Source organism: Oryctolagus cuniculus, chromosome 2 (assembly GCF_964237555.1).
Source record: "Oryctolagus cuniculus chromosome 2, mOryCun1.1, whole genome shotgun sequence".
In the NCBI taxonomy this organism is placed as follows: Eukaryota; Metazoa; Chordata; class Mammalia; order Lagomorpha; family Leporidae; genus Oryctolagus; species Oryctolagus cuniculus.
In genome coordinates this window covers 102,702,191-102,721,784 of record NC_091433.1, presented here as the reverse complement: position 1 = coordinate 102,721,784, position 19,594 = coordinate 102,702,191, and the positions used below count along the sequence as shown (strand labels likewise).

The 19,594-nt window shown below is 53.7% G+C and overlaps 1 protein-coding gene across 5 annotated transcripts in view; it reads left to right on the top strand.

Annotated features, from left to right (window-relative positions):
• The window catches only part of NCK2 (NCK adaptor protein 2), a 153,859-nt gene extending 134,631 nt beyond the window's left edge, over positions 1 to 19,228 (top strand). For all 5 annotated transcript variants that reach the window (XM_051834899.2, XM_051834906.2, XM_051834882.2 and 2 more), the window contains exons 4-5: positions 3,545 to 4,266; positions 18,167 to 19,228. In XM_051834899.2, coding sequence (XP_051690859.1) covers positions 3,545 to 4,266; positions 18,167 to 18,361 — 917 coding nt within the window. In that variant the 3' untranslated portion in view covers positions 18,362 to 19,228. The remainder of the gene's footprint in view (positions 1 to 3,544; positions 4,267 to 18,166) is intronic.
• The last annotated feature ends 366 nt before the right edge of the window (positions 19,229 to 19,594 follow it).

Here is a 19,594-nt window from a genome sequence, read left to right as displayed (position 1 = left end):
GCAGCCATGGCACAGGCAGCACACCACTGTGCCGTTGCAATCCGTGTCGTAGGGGTAAGAAAATTAAGAGGCAGAGGGAGCTTTAAGTCCCGTGACCAAGAACACACAGCTACAATGTGGTCGGCTGACACTTGTCTCTTGGGCAGTGCTCTCTGGCCCTCTGCCCCCTGGAGTTAGGTCACAGTAGAGCAGAAAGTTCCTTTCCCGCTGTGTGTTTGCTCTGCAGAGTGTTCCGGTGCTGATAGAAAAGTAGGCGCCCTCGGAGGGCAGGGGACTTGCCTGTCTTACTCACCCCGCTCTCTCCAGGGTCCGGGAGGGTGCCTCAAGCCCCAGGTGTTCACGGCTGAATTAATGTAAACAGGTTTTTTTTTTTCTTAAGACACTAAAGTAGCATACTCACACATCAGTCATCAAGTGCCTTACGGTGTGTTGTGATGGCCAAGGTTAATGTTGCCTTCTGCTGACCTTGTCACCGTTCTCTCTCTGTCCCGAAAAGCAGCTTCTCCACAAGTGGCTTCCTGGGCGGCCTCTGTGACTCCTGTGTTCTCTCTCGAGGTTCTGGTGAAGTGTTAGTCCTCGGAACCTGCGTTCATGGGAGCTCAGCTGTGCTGCTCATTGGCACTTTGGAGTGGGGTCGTGACAGCTTCCCGACTCCAGGCACCACTGCCTCCTGGACAGAGGCTGACCTGGCTGTACAGGTTGAGTCTCCCTTATCCCAAATGCTTGGGACCAGAGGTGTTCTGGAGTTTGGATATTTTCAGATTCGGGGATGTTTGCATATGCCAAGTACATAATGAGGTATTACGGGCGTGGAACCCAAGTCTAAACACGAAATTCATTCATGTTTCATATGCACCTTGTACACAGAGTCTAAAGGTAGTTTCATATAGTATTTTTTTTTAAAGATTTTTATTTGGGAGGTAGAGTTACAGACAGTGAGAGGGAGAGACAGAGAGAGATGTCTTCCATCCGCTGGGTCACTCCCCAAATAGCTGCAATGGCTGGAGCTACGCCGATCTGAAGCCAGGAGCCAGGTGCTTCTTCCTGGTCTCCCATGCAGGTGCAGGGCCCAAGCACTTGGGCCATCCTCCACTGCCTTCCTGGGCCACAGCAGAGAGCTGGGTTGGAAGAGGAGCAGCCAGGACTAGAAATGGTGGACATACGGGGTGTTGGCACCTCAGGAGGAGGATTAACCTACTGTGCCACGGCGCTGGCCCCTCATACGGTATTTTTAACGCACGTGCGTTTTGACTTGCAAGAAGTCACGTGAGGTCAGGTATGGCATTTTCCACTTGTGGCATCATGTTGGTGCTCAAGATTCTGGAGAGTTTAGGCTTTCAGATTCACAGATTTGGGATGTTCAACCTGTCCTGGCTGCCGTGTGGATTATGAAGCTGTTGAATGATCCTAGTGTTGTCTCATTGCGTAGTTGAGCTATCGTGGACCCGACAGTGCATGCAGGAATGAGTTCTGATACCCAGAAGCTCATGTTCTACAAAGCAAGATAACTCAAAGCGGAAATGTGAAGTTTTAGCTCAGCCTGATAATCATGTTCCTCTTGAACTTCCCAGGCCCTTGAGTTGAGTGTTGCACTACAGAAAGAAAACAGGAGAGCCCTTGGTGTGAATGAGTCGATATTCCCGGTGTAAAGCCCACGTCACGTCCACTCCCACACAGAGCTGATCCCAGGGCAGTGGGACCTCAGACCCAGGCTCTGTGCTCCAGGGAGCGGCAGCCCCCCTCTCCAGTGGGTACAACCGTGATGCCACCTTTGAGTCCTCTCCACCTCCTAGGCGCTCGCCAGGGCAGTGAAAGCAGCAGTAATAGTGGAGCTGGGGAAGTCAGGGAAGACAGAAGCAAGCACCCAGGAACGGCCTTTGGTGTCATTGTGGAGGAGAGCAAAAGCCCGTGAGTGGCTGCAGCCTCCGTACCATCAAAGCATCCACACTGACTAAATTAGAGGTTGGAGCAGAGATGGGGGGGGGGGGGGGCGGGGGATGGATTCGTCTCTCGGGAGACCCTGTGAGCAAGGCCAGCCCCACCTGTGCAGCGCAGCAGCCCCAGCCCTGCGGGCAAAGGTGCGTCCCTCCCCCACAGTGATCCAGGGTTCCGTACATTTTAAGTGGGATAAAGTATTTTTGCCTTAGGGCTTTTCACACGTTTTTCTCATGCACAGGGAGAAATATGTCTCTCATTACAGCTCAGTACTCACGACACGTGCGGCCAAAGAAGCAGCCCTTATCCTGGCCAGGGTCCGGGCTCGTTGAGTTTTGCTTTTTTTTACCCTGGAATGTGGTATATACATGTAGGCTGGTTGCAACCTTTCCAGGTAGACTTGTCCGTCCACTCGTGGGCATTGAAACAGCCTATGAAAAATTCTGCCTTTCATGTAAGATAACAGCTGCATTTTTTTTCTAATTCACTCAACACAATCTGTTGTGGGAAGTCATCTACTGAGGAGCTCCAGGAAGGGAAGAAAGAACTGTGGGTGTCTTCTTGGGAAGACGGCTGCGCTGTGGTGGAGGGGCAGGGCAGCCAGGCTCCGAGCGCTGAGACGTGCCTGTGCTGGACCTGAAACAGGTCTTTGAGTTCATGTAGGCCAACGTTTTGCCTAACAGAAGAATGCAGAAGGCATGCTGCCGTCTGTGCATTTACAAAAAGTTCACAAGCAGTGGAGCTGAAAGATAAGCTTGTTTTCATACAGGAAGATTTTGAAATCCATGCATAGCTTCATAATATGCATTGTTCATGAACTTGCCGAAGACCTCTTGTGCACAGATGTCAAAATTTCTTGCAGTGTAGTCGACTTATCTTTAATTTCCACTTGTTAACCAAGTTTGTGAAGCTCCCACATGCTCCTTATTTTTCTGGGGTACAGGGGCTCTCTGAAGATAAACCAGTGTCTCCGAAGGAAACTTTCCACTCTCATCTCCGCGTTGCTGGTCCTCTGGCATTTTTTGTGGGTAAAGGAGAGAGATTGATACTCGTAGCTTTTAGTGATTTTACAACTGCACAGTACACTTACCAACATTTTATTTATCTGATGATCATTACACGAGGGTCCATGCATTTCCTGTAAACTTTTTATGATGGGGGGGGGGGGTTTCACCGAAATAAAATTTGATTTTTTTAAATTTGGAAAGTAGAGAGTACATGAGAACGCACCCCCGGGGGAGCATTGTCATCTCCCCAAATGCCTACAGCAGCACCGGCTGGGCCAGGCAGAAGCTGGGAGCCAGGACCTCAGTCCAGGTCTCCCACGTGGGTGGCAGAGGTCCAGCTCTTTGAATCACCTACAAATGCCGGGGCCTGCACTGGCAGGAAACTGGATTCAGGAGCTGGAGCTGGGAGCGGAACCCGGGTACTCCCATATTGGCCACGTGTCTTAACCACTAGGCCAAATGTGCACCCCGCAGCTTAATCCCATTTCCTTGTAGTACCCTCCTAGGTTCCACACCACCGTGGACTCACGCCCAGGTCCCTGCCCAGCAGGAGTGGGCGTCGTGCCCGAGCACCCACTGAGCCCCTTGCTGTGTCTCCACAGGCCTTGGCAAGACCCGCAGGAAGCCGAGCGCGCGCGACGCGTCCCCGACGCCCAGCACCGATGCAGAGTACCCCTCCAACGGCAGCGGCGCCGACCGCATCTACGACCTCAACATCCCTGCCTTCGTCAAGTTCGCCTATGTGGCCGAGAGGGAGGATGAGCTGTCGCTGGTGAAGGGCTCGCGCGTCACGGTCATGGAGAAGTGCAGCGACGGCTGGTGGCGCGGCAGCTACAACGGGCAGATCGGCTGGTTCCCGTCCAACTACGTGCTGGAGGAGGCGGACGAGGCGGCGGCCGAGTCCCCCAGCTTCCTCAGCCTGCGCAAGGGCGCCTCGCTGAGCAACGGCCAGGGCGCGCGGGTGCTGCACGTGGTGCAGACGCTGTACCCCTTCAGCTCGGTCACGGAGGAGGAGCTCAACTTCGAGAAGGGAGAGACCATGGAGGTGATCGAGAAACCCGAGAACGACCCCGAGTGGTGGAAATGCAAAAACGCCCGGGGCCAGGTGGGCCTCGTGCCCAAAAACTACGTGGTGGTCCTGAGCGACGGGCCGGCCCTGCACCCCTCGCACGCCCTGCCCATCAGCTACACCGGGCCGGCGTCCAGCGGGCGCTTCGCGGGCCGCGAGTGGTACTACGGCAACGTGACGCGCCACCAGGCCGAGTGCGCACTCAACGAGCGGGGCGTGGAAGGCGACTTCCTCATCAGGGATAGCGAGTCCTCGGTAAGTGCCCACCGCGCCGCCCTCGCAGGGGCGCGTCAGCCCTCGGTCCCGGCCACCCGCCACCATCAAACAGCAGGCAAGGGAAAATGCCAGATACCAGCAGTCTCCAAGGTGTAGTTAACTTCTTGCAGCGCATTCTCAAGTGTTCTAGTGTGTTTTGATCACTCCCCTCTTGCTGTCACGAACTTACCGATTTAGCTTTATCATAGGGATGCATGCATGGAAAAAACATATAAAAATGACCTAAGGGTACTTCAAAAAAGCTCATGGAGAAGTTTGATACAAAAAATTGAATTCCATGCAGTTTTTTTTTCCCCCAAAAAGGTGCATTTTCACAATGCGCATTTAGGTGCAAAAAATGTTTGAAATCCACACGTGTTTTTTTTCATAATGCGCGTTTTCCTCCTACGCATTTTCTGTGAACTCAACTGAAATACCTTCATCGCAGGGACCTGCAAAGGGTCGGTGGAAGATGGCATCACTGTTTACATTGCATTCGCCACAGCTTTTTGAAGCTCCCTTGTGTGGGGTTTGCTGTAGATGTGGTTTTAGGCATCCTGGGGGAGGGGTGGAGGGGGCGGGCTGGGAGCTGCCCCCCCTAGAAAAGAAGGGGCGACTACACGCATGCTGTAACATGGACTTTGCTGTGCCGTCGCCTTGTCAGGTCGTGTGAACACACTGGGGACGGCAGGTGACTATGGGGTTCTTGGTCATCTGTAAGGCTTGCGGCTCTGCAGCCCGCCCACTTGTACGTCTGCTCTGGGTGTGCCGAGTGTTCGTTGGGGCCGCTTAGCCCTGCTGGAGAGGGGACGGGGGACGTGCGAGGCTGCTTTCTGCTCAGGGAGCTGGTTGTGCCTCTTTGCCGAGGCTCCTCTTTTCCCCTCCTGTGGCCTCAGACAGCCTTTTCCCTCCCGGTCTCCGATTCTGCCCGAGTGAAAGGCGCTGGTGTTGTACTTTGTTCCCGCTGAGTCCAGGGCACACAGCGTGTTCTCAGTAGGGCGGGAGTCGGGTTTCCGCCGCAGCCTTTTGTTGGCTGGCTTGTTTTTCTCTGTAAACCACGTAGAATCCCAAGGTCATGTCTGCGGCAGGCTTTGCCGCAGAGTCCATGTCTGAAAAAGCTTTTAAAGCACTTACAGGCTGAAATGAAAAGACAGCCACGGTTCTTGAGTTTTGGGTGTGTGTGTTTGTGTGTGTGTGCGCGTGTGTGAAGCTGAATTGGAGGTGTAGGTCACTTGACGGTTGACAGCAGAGCCACTTCCAGCAGGAGGCAGACTTGGGGGTGCTGGAATGTTTCAAGAATCGGGCCAGGGTCACACAAGGCAGCCCTGTTGTGTGTACCTTATGGAAGCAGCCAGTTCGTAAGCACCTTTCCGCAAATTCCCAAAACGAGAGTTTTGAGGATAAAGTCCGATGTATTCAACTAGGCTTTGGTTTCATTAGGAAATGCAAACCGTAAGGCCATTAAGGATGGGCACTTCAGAAAGCTTGTGGGTGCGAGCAGGTGCAAGACGCCTGCACTCCCGTGTCGGAGTGCCCGGATTCAGTTTCAGCTCCTGCCAAAGCAGACCCTGGGAGGCAGCAGTAAGGTTTCCATGAACCGTTTGAAGACTCTGTGCAGGTGCCATGTGTTGTGACGGTCAGGGTGTGAGAAGGCTCATCCCACGCCAAGTCAGGGCACCCTGGGGACTCCTGCTGTCCGATCCCCGAGGAATGCAGAGAGGCGGCTGGGCTCTTGGAGCCGTCACGGTGGAAAGCAGACCTCTTTGTGGTGTGAGCTGCGTGGTGGCGCTGGCCGCAGCCTTAGATGTGGCTGGGAGTTAACCACCTCTGAAATCGGAACTCAGAGATGTTCTTATCACACCGTGGAGCTTACCGGCTCTGGCCAGACATCACAGGAGATCGCTCCCACGGACGCAAGCCCTGTGCAGCGGCGCTTCCTTTAGATCCCGTTGGAGCACTTCAGGGAATGAAGTGCGGTCGTGGTGTTCTCTCTATCACGCAGAAACTTCTAGAAAGCACTGGCAAACCAGTTACAAGGTGAAGCGCTCAGTCCGAGTGCTGAAGGGACAATTATAAGTCAGAGTCAGAAAGGGGAGACTTTAAAATTAGGGAAAAGAATTGAAAGCATTGCCTCTTCCTCAGTTCTCCAAGGCAGAAGAGAGAAAGAGAGAGAGCAAGAGAGAGAGCGCGCGCGAGGGAGCCGAGTTTCAGGAGTAGCCGCTGGACGTGAGCTGCGTGAGTCAGTGAAGGAGCCTGTTCAGCTGCCTTTCCCACCCTGCACCTCAGTCCCCGCTGTTTGTGTTTCCGTCCTCTCTGGTTGGCATCTGTTCTTAGCGACGAAAGGACACAGCAGTGTTTCTTAGTCTCCAGATTCAGTGCCCATGCTTCCGCCTGGGACCCATCCCTGCCTGAATCGGGGAAATGCAGAAATCCTGCCTGTCCGCCGTGTGCTCACCAGCAGTCCTGGTGGTGGTGTGTTTTGTGCACACTGATTCCATGGGTGTGCTGAGAAAGCTGCACGTGCCCTTAATTCCGTTGCTGGGACACTGTGTGGTGTTTTCTCAACATCCTTGGACAGGGTGTTGAGGGGGACAGGTGACAGGTCAGATGGGGCTGAGAAGGTATGCAGTGTGGGGAGCAATCCGGACTAGACTGAGTTACTGGAATTAAGACTTATTCTATGCATCTGCTCTCCCACAATATGGCGCTGGGAGAGAAGTAAACAGCTTCTGCACAGCTGCCTCCAGTTCAACCAATAAACTGTAGGACTTGCTCCTGATTGGAGGAGAGCAGCGTACTCGGCGTGTGGGCAGCCGAGTTGGGATTGGCAGAGGAGGACTATAAAGGAGGAGAGAGACGGCATGCACCGGGAACATCTAAGGGGAACATCTGAGGGAACACCTGTGCAGCCCCCAGAGAGCCGGCCGGCGGTGTGCCGCTCCCCCGCGGAAGTGGGGAATGTGGCCAGGGGGAACTGCCCTTCCACGGAGGTGGAAGGGATAGTAGCCAACCCAGGAAGAACCAGCAGCAAACCCGGGGAGGGCCGAGCAGACGAAAGAACAGCGCAGGGTCCTGTGTTGCTCCTCCACGAAGAGGGGGAGCGACAATGCAGGGCAAGCAGCCAGCTGTTTGGGAGGCCAGGGTCCTCCCTGAGACTTAAGATCCCAAAGAGAGCACGGCCTCTTGGCTGTTAGTTCCAACATCAGTGTTTAGGTACGAGCATTTTGGCCTACAATACGTTTGTTTCTCATAGAACAAAACTGTTATCTACAGGTAACTTAATGCACATGTTGGCTACCCTAGAAATATGTGGATGTTTTATCTCTCTCTGTTTAGTCTATGAACATTATTTGGGCGGGAAATAAAAGAATTAGAAGAGCCTCTTGCTGTATTTTAAAAACCGCATTGTAGTTGTAGACGTTGTCATTTCTAGTAAAACGCTGTTCTCAGGCACTTTCATCCGTCCGTCTCCCTGCCTGGTGATTCTCACAGGGCAGTGCGTGTCCGAATTCCCCCGGGGCTCCTTAAAACCCAGGAGGCTGCTGGGCCCACCTGCAGCAGGCCTGAGTCAGGGGCTTGGGGGCCTGAGAATTCCAAGTTGGAGCACATTCCTGGGTGATGCTGAGCTGCTGTTCCCTATTGTACATTCCTATTTCCTGTCTGTCTGTCTGTCTCTCCCTGCCCCCCCCCCCGCCTTTATTTGAGAGGCAGTGAGAGAGACCTCCCATCTGCTGGTTCACTCTCAGAATACCTGTGAGGGCTATGGCTGAGCCAAGGACGCCACAGAGAACCAGGACCTCCATCCCAGCCCTCTCCTGTGGGTGGCAGGAATCCAATGACTTGAGCCATGACCACTGCCTCCCAGGGTCTGCATTAGCTGCAAGCTGGGGTCAGGTGCTAGAGCTGGGAATTGAACCCAGGCACCCCAGCAGGACACCTGCATCTCAACTGCTAGGCTAAGCATCTGCACTCTTAATTCATGGTTTTATACATTTTTATAGCAGTTATTAAAATACCATTTCTACATAGTGACGTATTACTAAGAATGGTAAAAGTGCCTCAATGTTGGGGTGGGTACTGTGGCGCAGTGGGTTAAGCCGCGACCTGCAGCGCCAGCATCCCCTATGGACACCAGTTCAAGTCCCTGCTGCTCCCCTTCCAATCCAGCTGTCTGCTAATGCACCTGGGAACGCAGTGGAAGGTGGCCTGATTCCTTGGGCTTCTGCACCCACGTGGGAGACTCAGAAGAAGCTCCTCTCTTCAGATTGACCCAGCTCCGGCCGTTGCAGCCATCTGGGGAGTGAACCAGCAGATAGAAATATTCCTCTCTCTTTCTCTCTCTCTAACTCTGCCTTTCAAATAAATAAACCTTTTTTTAAGTGCCTCAAAGTGAAAATAACTGTCCTAAAGTTTTATTTCTTGTAGAACCGTTAGCTTTTGTTCCGTGGAATTCTCCTTGTGGGTGTTACTGTGTTGTTTCTTTAAAGGCTGACAGTGAGCCAGCTACTTCCACTGTGTGTTTCTTTGGGGGCACCGGGAGTCCAGCTGGGGTCAGAGCCGCGTGCGAGCTGCTTCCAGGTGCAGGCCAGAAGGTGTGCGACTCTGGGGCTTCCTTCTGTGACCGGCTGGCCAGCGGCAGCTCCCTGGGTTGGCCCCGTGGTCCCTAGGTGTTCCCTCGTTAGCTGAGTCAGGTCCAGGTCACCGTGAGCGGTGCTGTATGCGTCTTTCTATTTTCAAAGACAACCAGTGCTTTTCCAGTGTCAGCTTGTCTTTCTTTTTGGCCAGGGCCAACTGGAAGTTTTAAGCCTTGGTTTTTGTATCATGTCTAACTTGGAACTTGTTGAATTCTTAAAATGGGAGAGATCTACAAGCTCAGCTAAGAGCTTGCAGCCCGTCCGATGGGTCAGAGCCCTTGGAGACACACCCAGGGCAGCTCTCCACTGCTCACCTGCAAGCAAGCAGCCAGCCAAAGCACACACCCCTCCCTGGGGCGTGAAATCAGCCTTGGAGGCTGGGCTCCTTCCTGGAGGGTTGGGGTGGCAGGTGCAGCCTCGCTCCGACAGGGCTCTGTGCCCACCCTCTTCCCTGCCGGCCCTGGTCACACGCAGGGATTAAAATCACAGGTGATGAGCATACACAGGGATGCAGAAAGCCGGTGAGGACCTGGGAACTTCAGCTTAGCCAGCCCTCATAGTGAATTTTTAGACTGAGTTTTATTTCTATTGCCTTACGTGTAAGAGAAAGAAATAGTCCTAAATCTGTTTGTACCTCTTTTTTTGTTTGTTTCTGGAGGGTAGGAGACAGAGAACAGCAGAGAGCCATCTGTTAGCTGGAATTGTGGGGACTTGGAACGGGGCTGCCAGGCGAGTGCAGGTTGAAGGGGCGCTCGGCGGATGGGTGTGGTGAGCTTCTGTGCCCCACGCGAGGCCACCGTTTCTGGGGGCTGTGCAAGCGGCCTCTCTGTCTCTCGGCTGTCCCTCCACGGGCTCCTTCCTCCACCCCAGAGGGAAGCCCCTCTAACGTGGAACTTGTTGAATTCTTAGGATGCTCCCTCCCTCCCTCCACCCATCTGACATGTGCACACTTCTCCCATTTGCTCCAGGAAGCCCTGGCTGGCCCACAGGCTGGGCCCTGTGCTGTTAGGTCTCGGGGTTACAGAGCGGAGGGTGTGACTGGCGCTTCACTTGGCTGTGTCACCCCATCAGAGGCCACGTCGGTGCCAGAATTGCGTATTGTGTCTGTCGTGCCTGGGAGCCGTGGTGGGCCTCCCAAGAAACAGCTTCATATCAGTCAGTTGGATGAACTGTCCTCCTTGGTGGACAGACGGGGCCAACGTTAGGCTGAGCTTCCTAGCAGTCTGACAGTCACTAAATTAGCAAAGAGATGGAGTCACCGAAATCATTAAGGTTTCTTTGAACTGTGGGCTGGTTTTTTTTTTTTTTAGCAATACACAGACATACACACACAGAAATACAGAGTAGGGGGCAGGGGAAGCTGCAGGGCCCCTGGCTCCTGCATCAGGCTTATGGTGCTGTGGATGTGGTTGGAGTTAGTGGGGTTCAACCAGGGGGTTCACGGGAAGGAAGCAGTGTCTCCACCTGCAGTTCTTCCTTGCTTGCAGGCCGGCACATACCCTTCTCCTTACTTGAGACCCACGCCTTCTGCCCACCAGCCAGGGGGCCTTACCAGACATCCTCTGAAGACGCTTCCTTTGCAATTCACGGGAGAAATTCCACAAGAAGTGGGAAGGGTTGGTCTCGCGGCGTGTGTGGCAGGAAGGGTCCTGGCCCGGCTGGGATGGTTTCTAAAGTGTTTTACGAATGCTCCTGCTCCTGACTTCAGCCAGAGAGGGCCCTGGGCACAGCAGCGGAGCCAGCGGGTGCTGTAGCAAAGCATCTTGGAAAGGTGGAGAAGAGAGTGACTCACAGAACACGTGCTTACTCGTCAGCCAGTGGTAGCCTCGATGCCCAGAGAGTTTGGGGATCACTGCTGCCTGTGGCCAACCCCCAAGCTGTCCCCTGGCTCCCCAAGAAAAGCCAAAACTGGTCTAGGTACTGCAGGAGAGAGGGCAGCACCGCTCTGCTGGCTGGAATGGGCAGGCCATGCCTCAGGCTTTGCAATCTCCCCTGCCAGCTACCTGCAGCTCCTCCTCCAGCCATAGATGGCGCCACTGGGCTCCGTCGTGGGCCTGTGTGTAGGGAGGAGCGCAGGGTCCCCACCCATCACAGTACTTTGGTTTTGTGATGTTCCCACCAGAATTTCACAAGTCTTTTTAGACCAGCGCAGAGCTTTCTTAAAAGGTTTTTTTTGTTTGTTTGTTTCTTTTTCTGTTGTGCCAATATATGTATCAGCTTTCTGTTACTAGAGTGAAGTGCCTGGGGCAGGCTAACTTTATAGGGAAAGAGGCTTATTTTTGCTTATGGTCCTGGTGATTCGTGGTCAGGATCATGTGGGCCCCCTCGGTGTGGCCTCAGGTAGAGTCCCAAGGTGGCACAGGGTGTCACGTGGCAGGAGGCAGAGTGGGCATGCCTGTCATGTCCACCAGGATGTCCTCGTGGGATTCCACCACCCTAGCGACCCATTTTGACCTCCTCCTCCTGTAAGCATTGTAACAGGGTGTGATGGGTCCCACCCGTGAATACTGTTAACAGCACACTTTGGGGGCCAGACCCCCGAGTTCAGGGGTACAAATGCTGAAACCACAATGATGTCTGGATCATGAGGTTTACCAGTTGGCTGCTTTGAGTGTGTAACTCCAGTGGCACGGAGCACAGTCCCATTGTTGTGTGCCACCATCAGCACTGTCCATCTCCAAGACTTCATCTTCCCAAACAGAAACCATGAACCCGCTGGACACCCACTCCCCCCTGCCCTCCCCATCAGCCCCAGGCGCCATCTTGGGGCTATCCTGGGAACCTGACTGCTCTGGGCCCCTCCCGTCCGTGGAGCCACAGAGTCTGTGTCCTAGCCTGGCTGGCTTACTTCCCCCAGTGTAGCCTCCTCGAGGTCCATCCACGTAGCAGCACATATCAGCTGTCTTTCCCTCGTCTTTGAGCCCCAGTGAGACTCTTTCGTATGCATGGCCCACACAGATTCATTCATTTGTCCATGGACACCTGGGTTGTTTTCACCTCTTCTTGGCTGTTGTGCAAAGATCTCAAGTCTCCGTGTGCATTCCTTTCACGTCTATATGTCTATATCCCGAAGTGGGGTTGCTGGATCCGATGGTATTGCTACATTGAATTGTTTGAGGAGCTGTCGGACTGCCTTCCACAGCGGCTGCACCAGTTCACATTCCCGCCGGCAGTGCGTAAGGATTCCAGTTTCTCCACATCCTTGCCAATGTTTGTTGCATGCACTCTCGCTCGCTCTGTCCTCTGATGGGGAGGAAGTGGCTTTGATTGGCAGCAGTACATCACCTCCTGTCCTCAGCTGCTCTTTGGCTTGTCCACATCTGTCAGCACGATTCTCACCTTTTGAGTTGTATTCCTCTTTGGAAGTCCTTTATGGCCCTCTGTCTGCAGGTACTGTCCCTATGCGCTTCCCTCACGGGGCCTCCACAGTATGGCGGGAAGAGCCAGGAGTCAGCGTTTCAGACCCCGTGGAGTTGGTGATATAGAAAGCTCTTCGGTGTAAATTAGGGGAGCGGGGCGCTGTTGTGGAGTGGTGGGCTAACAAGCCAGTGCTGGCTACTCTGGCATCCCATATCCGAGTGCCAATTCAAGCCCTAGCCACTCCGCTCCCAGTCCAGCTCCCTGCTAGTGCACCTGGGAAGGCAACAGAAGAAGATGGGCCAAGTCCTTAACCCCCTGCCGCTCACATGGGAGACCTGGATGGAGTTCCTGGCTCCTGGCTTCAGCCTGGCCCAGCCCTGGCTGTTGCAGCCCTTTGGGGAGTGAACCAGCAGACGGATGATCTGTCTGTCTCTCCTTCTCTCTTTGTTGCTCTACCTTTCAAATAAATCTTAGAATAAATGGGGCTGGCGCTGAGGCGTAGACGGTAAAGCTGCCACCTTCAGCACCGGCATCCCACATGGGTGCCTGTTTGAGTCCCGGCTGCTGTACTTCCAATCTTGCTCGCTGCTGATGTCTTGGGAAAGCACAAGTGCTTGGGCCCCTGCACCCAGGCAGGAGAACAGAAAGGAGCTCCTGGCTCCTGGCTTCAGATCAGCCCAGCTCCGGCCATTGTGGCCATTTGGGGGGTGAACCAGCAGATGGAAGACCTCTCTCTCTCTCTCTCTCTCTCTCTCTCTCTCTCTCTGGCTCTCTCTCTCTGGCTCTGCCTCTTTATGTAACTGTCTCTCAAATAAATAAAAATAAATCTTAAAAGATGAGGTAGATGAGAGTTTGGGAGCTGTTTGGTGATTGCTTGTCTTTTGCTTATGTAAGCGCTGACTTCGGAAGCGGATGAGAATGTCGCTCCTTGATCGTGGCACACCTGGGGTGGCTTCAGGCCCGTGACGCAGGCATTTCTCAGCTATTGAGCAGGAAATGCTGGTGAGGCCCGTGTGGTCACACCTGAAGATGAGGAGCTCTGCTCGCTCGGTCACAGACAGTGCTTGCAGCCGACAGTAGTAGTGCGGGTGTAGACAGTGAACTCCATTAGACAGCCAGGGAGAGTGACCTAGCAGAATGACGGCACTGAAGGGTAGTGTTCCCGAGATAAGAACAGTCATCAGTGGGAGGCAGTTTGCCTCTAACCCACAGGTGCTCGCATTGTCCTTTGGGGAAGGCCTACTTTTCTGGACAAAAGAGTTTCTTTTCCTTAAAGAAGTGAAAAAGAGAAAAAGAATCCATTTACCGAGTTAAAAGGAAAGAACGATACAGCTTTTGATAAGAAACCAGCAAGGTGACCTCTCACTCAGTGGGGGAAGGAAGGGAGTGTAGGTGCAGACCATCTGTGCTTGGAGACCTCAGTGGAACCAGAGATTGGCCCAGAGCCCCCGTGGCCAGCCCTGGGGGGTCCAAAAAGGCCGTTTCTACTCTCATCTTTGCTGCAAGTCAAAGTTAATGATAAGGAGATTTGTAAGGCTATTACCAACCCAGGGGTGCCTGGGAGCCGGGCCCCTCCCTCCTCCCTTTCTCTTCCTCAGGTGCAATGACATGAACACTTAAGCCCCAAGGGATGCGGGAAGAAATAAAGGATATTGAAGACTGCTCTCTGGGTCTGTCTTTCCCCCTCCTCGTTGAGAAAAGCATGATTAAATCTTGGGCGAAGGCGAGGAGGATTTATTTGACCAGGATATCTGTTTTATAAAAATGCAGAGGTGCTTTTGAGCAGGATTCGAGGCTCTGAGCAAGCTGGTGACGCTGTGGAAACTGGATCAAAGAGTGAATTACCTGATGTTGCTTTCTAAAAATACTTGTTGCGAGCAGAAAAAACTGCGACCAGATGAGGTGCGAGAATTACCCAAAGGGATACATTTTGGAAGAGACGGTCAAAATTCTGAAGTCATTGCGTTGATTGAATGCTAGGTACTCTGAGCCCAGCGCAGGGGTGGGGAGTTAAATCAGGTTCTTTGACGGGGAGGGTGTATTTCCAAAGGGAAGACCCAAAATCTAAACAAAAACAGCGGCGATCATAAGGGCTGTGAGAAAGGTTTGGGTCTCGCCACCTCATTCGTTGTCCCTAGAGTCTGCTTGGGAAATTTCTTTCTGAATAGAAGAGTGAATGGGTTGTACTCCTGGTTCATTCTTCAGCTCTGATCGAAAAACTCCTGAGAACAGCAAAGTCGTCTCTTACAAGGAACAGTCAGAGAAGAAGTGAACAAATGGAAGTGGTCTATTGTGGGAGACTTTGTGGAGACCCAGTCCTCTTGCAGAGAGAAATGACGCCCAGTTAGCGTCTGGAGAAGGCAAGGGAAGTCAGGCTGAGGAAAGAACACACCGACGTAGGACCGGAATCCGAGAGGAGGACCCAGTCTGGCTGCCTCTCAGCCCCAGCACGCAAAGTGTCAATGTGTGCTGGCTCCCAGCAGCATCTGCGGGTCCTGCCCTCCCCAGGTGGAGGGTGGAAGGCGTCCCGGCTTCCTCTCCACGGTCTGTGAGCTGCTGTTGAAGCCGCCTGCACAGAGAGGCCCAGAGCGGTTCCCTGCTTTGCTGCTCCTGTGGAGGGAGGGGTGCTGGTGGTGTGGTCCGCTGCCCTGGTGGACGGCCACGCACGGCCGGAGCGCGGCGCACGGGAACGGGAGTGACCCCTGCATGGGATCACTTCCTGCCTCGCGCTCGCCCTCTCTCTGGAGTGGCCCTGTCTCCCAGTTTCACAGGGCGAGAGCCAGCACGCACTGCAGCGTGTCCCGGCCGACCTGTCAGGGAAATTGCCTGCTGGGCGTGACTTGGAGCAGCCCCAGGCTCCTTAGGAGGAAACCAGAAAGAATCCACAGACTGGGGCCTGTCTAGCACAGGCTGCTTTGCCCCCAAATCATGTACTCTTTTCTTTCCCCTCCCCCCTCCCTCCCTCCTCCCTCCCTCCCTTTCTTTTTCTCCTTCTTTTCTTCTTTCTTTGTTTCTCCTTACTTCCTTTTCTCTTTTCTTCCCTCTCTTGCTCTCTCTCTCTCTCCTTTCTTCCTTTCTTTTTCTGAGAAAGAATCTCCCATCCACTGGCCCATTCCCCGAAGGCCTGCGGTAGTCAGACTTGGGCAGGGGCTGAAGCTGCATCTCTTTCTGAGGGTTCCCACACCGTTAGTGTCTGGTTTCCGTTTTATTTCAGTTTCCTGACGGCACCAGCATCCCCCAGAGGCTCACGGAAACACGCTGGCTGGGGGGTGACATCACAAATGCCCCAGCCAGTGTCTGCATCAGCAGGTCCGGGGCAGGGCCCGAGAGTCTGCTCTTGTCACACGTTTCCAGGCGACACCGGTGGTGCCGAGTTGGGAACACACTTGGAGAGCCTGGGGTCTCATGTGTTTTCAGGCTTCCTATGGTGTCTCGCGGTATAGATCAGACATCTGTAACCCGAAGTCCAGAATACTCCAGAATCTGAAACTCTGTCACACATGGAAAATCCCACACCATGAAACTTTGATTCGGGCACAAACTTGTCTAAAATATCGCAGGCTATGAGTGCAAAGTGTATGTGAAGCACAGGTGAGTTTTGTGTGTAGATGCGCGTCCCCTCCCTGAGATATCTCATTATGGGAGTGCAAATATTTCCGAATCCGAACCCCAAAACAAGCTTCTGATCACAAGCATTTTGGATAAGGCGTGCTCAGCTTGAAACGTGTGGCGGTGTGTCTGCTTAGGACGTGGGTTGTTCGATTTCGGTTTCTTGTGGAAGATCTGCCTGATTGGAATTAAGAACAGCCCCAAACCGTCAGCCCTCCTGCTTGGCACAAGCTGTTTCTGCCTGGTAGCCCATGAAATTAGAAAGTACCTTTTGTGCTGCATCAGTGTTACTCCTGTAACACACACACACACACACACACACACACACCCCATGATGTTCAATTAAGGAGCTGCAGGGGAAAGCAAATTCACCTATTCCAAGGTCATCTGTTGATCACTCGGCTTGATGAAAATTGGGTGCCTCAAGCCTTCACAGCAGCTCCAGTGCAAAAAATGTTTAAATCCATGCCTGTACTGGAGTCTGCAAAGAGTTCACAGAACATGAGTGTAATGAGAAAACAGTATGTGGATTTCAGGAACTCTGCGCCAATGTAAAACGCCGTTTTCCATGCATTTTTTAAAGTGCCCTCTGATTGGCGGCCGTGGGTCCCGTGCGTGCTGTGCAGGGGGCCAGGGCTGAGTGAGTGTCGCGGTCCTCCAATACTGCTGACGTCTGGAGCTTGCCCGTGTGCACCAGACCTGTCGGGCAGTGCCTGGTTCCGCTTGTTGGGCCTTCAGAACCACACACAGCCGCCCACCTGGACGGAGACAGCGGGGCGAGCTTGCGTCGTCTTGTTCAGCCCTGTGAGCACAGTCGCACTTCGAGGGTGCGCAGGCCACACGGTGACTCAGGAGGAGGCCGCCTGGTGCCGTGTGGATGTGCATGTTGGTGGAGCAGCTTGGCCTGAGTGTGCCATCCAGGTCTGACCCTCTAGGGGCTGTGAAAATAGTAGCTGGCCTGCATCCTCTTTGGGGATGGACCTTCGGGGCTCTTCCTGGAGTCTCATTCACCAGCATTTCCTGGGGGCTCCCCCAAGGCATTCGGGTAGCATGGAGATAAAGAGGGGCTTTTCCCTCCAAGGCTTATTCTTGCTTTGTTGGTCCTGGGCAGAGGGACAGCGCACAGGCTAACTGTAAACTCCATTGTCCCTGTCTGCCTGCTGTGCTAACAGCTGTGGCTGGTGTGTGCACCCAGCTGCCCTGTGCAGTGTGGATCTTCTCGGACACCCATATTAACAGCTGTGGCTAGTGTGTGCACCCAGCTGCCCTGTGCAGTGTGGATCTTCTCGGACACCCATGCTCCTGAGTAGGCGCCCACGTGGGCTCTGTTAATCCTTGTGTCCAGGCTCTGCTCCCTTCTCCTCAGAAGAATGTTATTTGAGGGCTTTTGGAAACTTGTGGCCAGAGTCTGGCTGCGAGGGAGGTGGAGGGAGGGTAGGAGCAGAGCTTGTCCCTAGGAATTACGAGAGCAGAAAGTGGGTTGCGGACCTGGGTTTGGCTGCCCTAGGTTGTGGCGTAGACTTGGTGCCACATAGCAAGCCACGGAGGAGACAACTGACCTTGTGTGGGACTGGTCTTGGGGGGGAGCATCTGTACTTTGAGCTTAAGGGTATGATAACCACGCAGAAGACAGATGGCCCCAAGAACAACATGGCCAGGACTAGAATGGGCACTGTGTGGGGGAGGTTATGCTTTAGGCTCATTGATTGGGACAATAGGCAGGGGCCAGGTGACGCAGCTGCGGGGGGAGCTCCGAGGGGCTGAGGTCACCCAGGGAGGCCAGGACCCCTCCCCCTTCCCTTCACTGCTGAAAATGAGGCAAGGCCCTCCTCCCTTTGTACACGCCAAGCATCTTACCAGCATCTTAGCCACTAGGCCAGACACCTGCCCTAGGCGTTTATTTTTAAATGGCTTAGACTTTAAAAAAAAAAAAAAAGGTTTAATTTCTAATAGTATTAGAAGTCAGAAGAAGGGAAATTTCTAGCCTCTGCCTGCATGGAAACCACTTGTCTTAGATTCCAGTTTCTCAAAAACAGCTCGGGAAGTGAAAAGTGTTTCCTAGCATTCGGGTCCCACGTGTCAAAGAAGGAGGTGTGTTCAGCACTGAATACTCAGCCAAATGAAGTCCTTGAGCAGGGGTCGTCGGGCGGAGCGGCAGGTGCCGTGGTAGACACCTGCGCCTCTGGGAACCCTGTGGCCCGGGGGTGTGGCCCGTGGGGAGAGGGGTGGAGTACCCCAGAGCGTGCAGCCCGCGCCCTCTCGGGCCCTGGTGTAATCTGTGCCGTTTGCTCCCGCAGCCCAGCGACTTCTCCGTGTCTCTCAAAGCGTCAGGGAAGAACAAACACTTCAAGGTGCAGCTCGTGGACAATGTGTACTGCATTGGGCAGCGGCGATTCCACACCATGGACGAGCTGGTGGAACACTACAAAAAGGCCCCCATCTTCACCAGCGAGCACGGGGAGAAGCTCTACCTCGTCCGGGCGCTGCAGTGACCTGTGCCGTGGGCCCTCGGGTCGGGGCCGCGCCGCGCTGCGCCCACCAGCTCCGGGCGCCACCGCCGGGTGCGACCATCCCTCCTGGCTGGTCTTAGAAGGAGGCGGAAGGGCCGAGTGTCTTCACTTTATTTCTCTCCAACTAGTGGCGGCAACCCTCTGCTCACGTGGAGACCCTGGGCACGGCTGGAGGGCCACCGTGCACGCAGCCAGGGCCCCCAGGCTGCGCAGGCCACGAGGGAGCTGTCCAGTGCCTTGGGGCCGTGCTTGCAATAAAGAATTTTCCTCGAGAGGCATTCTGCAACGGAGGGACCCGGTGACTCAAGATAAGACACGCGTTTTGGTCGTTGACCCCTGAAGTGTGCCATCCACGTAGCGCTGTTTGCTCTTGCCTGCAGCTCCTTTGAACTTCACGGTGATGTATTCAGTTCTCCAAGTCCTACGTATCTGTAGCTGGTTGTTGACACTAATGCGGGATGATTCAGGAAAACAGCTGATCTGTGGGGGAAGCGGAGCTACCAACACTCCACACACAAGCATACACACACCCACGCACACACATGCACGCTGTACACATGCGTGTGCATGTCTGTGTATGTGTGTGTATATACTTAAATATTTTATTTGCTTTACAGGGAAATTTTTCAGGGTTTACAAAAGAAAATGTGATTGGTAGTCAGAGACACAAGATGTTTATGAAGAAATCGTGTTCCCTTTTTTTCTTTACATTTGAACTTCTTTATAGTTTAAATATACAGTCTTGAGATGGCACATTCCTATGATGGAAGAAGGGGTCTTGCGATCCCCTAAACTTGCATACCCAGTTTTTTTGAATATTGTAATAAAAAAAAAAGTATTATGACACGATCCTGTGTGCGTTTGTCTTTGGGGAGACGCTAACTGCTGTGGGGGAGGGGTGACCGCTGTGTTGGGTGACTTCTCCCAGCTTGAAAGGAAGAACCAGGCTCAAGGGCAGGGTCAGGAGTGCACTCCCTGTGACTTTCTTGCCACCGCGTTTTTGAATATTGAAATAACCCCTGCTAACGAGGGAAACTCCAACAAGCTTGCTCTTAACTTCGCTCTTTGAGAATTGCTGGCTTCAGAATGTTTTCTCGACGGTCGCCAGCCAGAGTCTTTGCATTCCCGGTGGCCCTCCTCGGATGTTGCGCTCTGGCTCTCTCCATCTGTCCGTGTTTAGTGGATGGCGGCCGCATGCCAGGCCGTGGGAGTGCA